We start from the raw sequence: 4,593 nt of genomic DNA on the forward strand, positions 1-4,593 counted from the left end.
ACGTTGTGAAAATGTGCACGAGAATTCAGTGGAGCAACAGAACGGTGGACCACTGTTACCACGCCGCGCGCTTCATGTTCAACTTCCAAAGCTGACGCGCCGCACCGTCACCGCTACGGTCTTCATCGACCTCTCCTCCAGTCGTCCTCCGCCCGCTTGGCGCCAACCTTTTTTTCCCGTTCCATCCCGCCTGCCACGCCTCCCAAGGGTGCCCGCCAGAAAACCCGTGTCCCTACGCGGTAGCTGAGCGACTTTTGCAGGGCATGGCGAGGCCCACGCCACTCCGTCCCGCAGGCCGCCGCGCGCCCAGCCCCACACCCCGCAACCACCGTCCATCCCCGTCCCGCCCACGCCCTGCGCGCCCCGGCACCAGGCGCACTGCGCGCGGCGGTCTGAAACCCTTCCGCCGCCTCCCCCTCTATTTATCCACCGCACAGCCCACCCCACACCACCTCACTTCACTTCACTCCCTAGCCACTCGCCCACTCCTGCGCCGCGCCGCACCGCCGTCCCCCAACCCGCCCCAACCCAATGGCGCCTCGCCAAGACGTCCTCGCGGCCGTGGTCCTCGCCGCGCTGTTCCCGCTCGCCCTCTCTCGCGGGCTGGGCCTGGGCCACGGGCATGTGCGGCCGCACGCGCACGGGCTGGGGCTTGGCCACCACCACGCCCAGCCGCAGCCGCACGGGCACGCACCTCTCGGAGGTGGCGCGTGGTCCTCGGCTCACGCCACCTTCTACGGCGGCGGCGACGCGTCCGGCACCATGGGTACGTGAGCGAACCCCATTCTCGAACATTTCGCAGTACTAGTCAGTAGATTGCAGTCCCGTGCTGAGATTCTTGGTACATCTGAACGTGTGTGCGTCCATGCAGGCGGCGCGTGTGGGTACGGCAACCTCTACAGCCAGGGGTACGGCACCAACACGGCGGCGCTGAGCACGGCGCTCTTCAACAACGGCCTCAGCTGCGGCGCCTGCTTCGAGGTGCGCTGCGACGCGGCGGGCGGCGGGAGCCACTCGTGCCTGCCCGGCTCCGTCGTGGTGACGGCCACCAACTTCTGCCCGCCCAACAACGCGCTCCCCTCCGACGACGGCGGCTGGTGCAACCCGCCGCGCGCCCACTTCGACATGTCGCAGCCCGTGTTCCAGCGCATCGCGCTCTACAGGGCCGGCATTGTCCCCGTCTCCTACCGCAGGTCCGTGGCGAAATTCAACAATTTTTCCTTGTTTCCAATTTCGATTTTTTTTCATTTTCTTTGAACAAAACAAGGAATTCGAGCAGATCTGGCTGAGTCGCGCTTGTTTGTTTCCTATCCTACGTGCTGCACTGCAGGGTTGCGTGCAACAAGAAGGGCGGCATCCGGTTCACCATCAACGGCCACTCCTACTTCAATCTGGTGCTGGTGACCAACGTGGGCGGCGCCGGCGATGTGCACGCGGTCGCCGTGAAGGCCGAGCGCTCCGCGGGGTGGCAGGCGCTGTCGCGCAACTGGGGCCAGAACTGGCAGAGCAACACGCTCCTCAACGGGCAGGCGCTCTCCTTCCGCGTCACCACCAGCGACGGCCGCTCCGTGGTCTCCAACAACGCCGCCCCCCGCGGCTGGGCCTTCGGCCAGACCTTCAGCGGGGCCCAGTTCAACTGAACACCACCCCCAGCCGTTCCCGCTGCGTCGGCGTCTCGTCGACGCAGTGGCAGCTGTACTAGTAGTTCGTTGGTCGTGGTAGAGTCGTCCTCCCCAATTGGAGCTTGCCGAGGGGCGCCATGGTTTTATGAGCGGTGCATCTCGCCTTGGCTCTTGGGAATTACCAGTAGTTAGGCCTAGAATTAGCGCGTGTTTTATCGTGCTGGTGTCAGCCTGGTGTGTTATTGTGTTCCTAGGTTGTTTCGGCTTGGGAATTGGAAGTGGTGGTAAGGCTGGCTTGGAGATTAACGGAAGCAGGCCGCCTTGTATCACCCGCCAATTATGCGTTTTGGGCCTCATGTTGATGGCCTCTCGAGATGAGATGTTTTGTAGTCTGGGTTATCCAAGTGTGGTTGTTATGAACCTTATCAAGTTACTATTATCCTTTTGAACGGGGTGTGATTAAGTTTAAGCTGGAAGTTGATTAATTTGTGTCTTCTTTTACTCTGAAACTTGAATTTATTTTTAAAATATAGTACGTTCTACTCTATAGTTCACTCGGCGAGTAATTTGCCCTGTTGATCCTGTTTCTGTCTGAAAAGGAGCAGCCGTTCCGATTGGTGTGTGATTCATTGCAGCCGTTCCAAATACAGCCTGCCAGCCAGCTCTACTAGAGCAAAAGCCCATCGTGGCTTGCCATGGTTCACACCAACTACGCAATCAAAGCGTTTGTGCCATGGTTCACACAAACTACAACATCGAAGCTCATTAACTTTTTTTAGCTCTTGGCAAACAAAAAAAGCTGCCCAATAAGACGGGCAACAGTTCAAACCCTGATGATTTTGTTACTGTACGTGGCATTTTTCTGAATATTGTACTCCCATAACTCAGATTTTGTACCTGATGCACAAGTACGCCCTGTATGATGCTAGTGCAGCTTGATTTCATGTATGAGTACGCCGTGCTTCGGGCGTATAGAATCCTTGTGTACCAGCAGCATAGAGATTGTTGCCGTGCTTCGGGCGTATAGAATCATGCAGCCGTGTGCCTCGCCACGCATAGGTGCACTGCTCGAGAAGTGTGGCGCCAAAAGTAGGGGCCTAGTCCTAAATTAAAGCAAGAAGCCATGGTCAGGTTGAGGTTTCGGTTCTCTAGAACAGTCATTCCCGTCGCTGACCGTCTGTTTGACCAGGGAGAAGAGTGAAAAAAACAAGAATCCATGCAATGCAGGCCCTCTTGTACCATTGGATTCTCCTGATGATCTCCGATAGACAAGAGTGAAAATAACAAGAAAGTTTTCTTTTTTTTTTCATTCTAGAAAAAAGGTGAGAACAAACAAAATATGGAGTAATACCGCATACATGAATACATGATCTATTAGATATGGTGAGAACAAACAAGATATAAAGATCTTTTTTAAATCTAATTGATGCATGCATGATCTATTAGATATGATCAATCTTTTTAATTTTGCAACTTTGGATATAATATAATTTAATTAGAATAAACTAATTAATTTTATGCATTTGTTACTTAGGAACGCAACATATATACCAAATTGCATGCACGTATATGAAACCCTATGTACGTATATGGAACTTTACGATAGCTACCTGTCTTATTAGGAGATCCTCTCAAATATGTATGTAATATGACCGGTTTTTAATTTTAACGTAAAATATCATCAAGCTTTATACATGATGAACCTGCTAAAAAATTATTTTTGGTACCCTGTTGTCATTGGTGTACTATTTTAACCTTATAACGTGATTAGGTTTATACGCATCATGACATGAGACTGATAGTTGTCATTTTAGTTTAGCCATGGCGCAAAAAAAAAAAGGACGTGACGACAATCGCACAAAAGAAAGGGTGGTGCAGCCATGTTCGACAGCGTGTATTTGGCTTATAAGTCTTGATTTATCAGCTAACGAATAATATTTTTCTTTCACACCAAACCAACTAGCAGTACGTTCAGTCATGGCTTATAAGCCAATCCAGTTGAATAGAACAAGTTGATCGAAGGGCTGCATGCCCACCCATGTCTCGCATGATTAGAGGGATTTGAGAATATTTTTCCTTTTTTAATTAATTAATTGATTTAAAATTTTTGAAAAATCAATGGCTCAGATTTATTTAAAATATTACCTTCTAGGAAGTATAAGAGTATACCGTAGCCTTTTTTTTTAAAAAAAAAGAATAGAGTATCATGGAGATGATTGGGTGCCAGCAGTGATACACTGTTTCTATACCTCTGTTTCTGCTCGACGAACACGATTTCGTTTGCGCTTTGATTTTGTGCAAGAATCAAGCATGGTTGGAGTCGGACACATCTCAGACAATTAACAAATGGAAACAGAAGCAAGAGCTCAGCTTGACTGACATCTCGGACCCCAGAGCATCAATCAACAAATGACGAAATTTTGCAAAGCATGTCCATCATGTCCTGCGCCGCGACCGCGAAGAGAGTTTGCAATCAGCTTTCGGCATACTTCACTCACATAACCGACAGCATCCCCCCCCCCCCCCCCCCCCCCCCCCCCCCCCCGCATGGGAAAAGCTATCGCAATCCTTGGCGGTTCGCATGCCAACTTGCCAAGGGACGGGAGCATGCAAGGGGCCATCGATGCGTTTCCCTTGCTAGGGCAGACATGGCGCAAAAGGCTACCCTGCCTCTCGCGGACGTGAAGGTGGTGGTTGTGGGTTGCGGCAATGGCAAGCAACGTGCGAGTGTCAGTGGCCACAGTGCTACAGCTGCAGCAGATACGCAGATGGGACGCACATGAAACACCGTACTATGCTGTGATATGATATCTCCCTGCAGTCTCCTGTCGCCGTGGACCGGCGGTCTAGGCGTCTACGGTTGGAATGGACGGCTGCGAGAGCTCCCTCTTTTTTTTTCCTTTCACTTTTGTTACGTTACCTTTATTACTTTATCGGCTCTGAAGAGTTTAGTTCTCGCTCGTGGAGAAGT

The 4,593-nt window shown here is 51.6% G+C and overlaps 1 protein-coding gene across 1 annotated transcript; it reads left to right on the forward strand.

Moving 5' to 3' along the window:
- The first annotated feature begins 309 nt into the window (after window positions 1-309).
- LOC136478091 (expansin-A5-like) lies at window positions 310-2,067 on the forward strand. Its single transcript, XM_066476425.1, has 3 exons — window positions 310-766; window positions 872-1,193; window positions 1,331-2,067. The coding sequence occupies exons 1-3, from the start codon at window positions 532-534 to the stop codon at window positions 1,638-1,640; spliced, it is 867 nt and encodes a 288-aa protein (XP_066332522.1). The 5' UTR covers window positions 310-531; the 3' UTR covers window positions 1,641-2,067.
- The last annotated feature ends 2,526 nt before the right edge of the window (window positions 2,068-4,593 follow it).

The sequence above is a fragment of the Miscanthus floridulus genome, chromosome 8 (assembly GCF_019320115.1).
Source record: "Miscanthus floridulus cultivar M001 chromosome 8, ASM1932011v1, whole genome shotgun sequence".
Classification (NCBI taxonomy): Eukaryota; Viridiplantae; Streptophyta; class Magnoliopsida; order Poales; family Poaceae; genus Miscanthus; species Miscanthus floridulus.

Bases quoted from the DNA above. Each gene is read 5' to 3' on its own strand.
- LOC136478091 (XM_066476425.1), top strand. From the start codon at position 532: ATGGCGCCTCGCCAAGACGTCCTCGCGGCCGTGGTCCTCGCCGCGCTG. The intron at 767-871 runs GTACGTGAGCGA...GCGTCCATGCAG, and splicing joins CGACGCGTCCGGCACCATGG to GCGGCGCGTGTGGGTACGGC. The intron at 1,194-1,330 runs GTCCGTGGCGAA...GCTGCACTGCAG, and splicing joins GTCCCCGTCTCCTACCGCAG to GGTTGCGTGCAACAAGAAGG.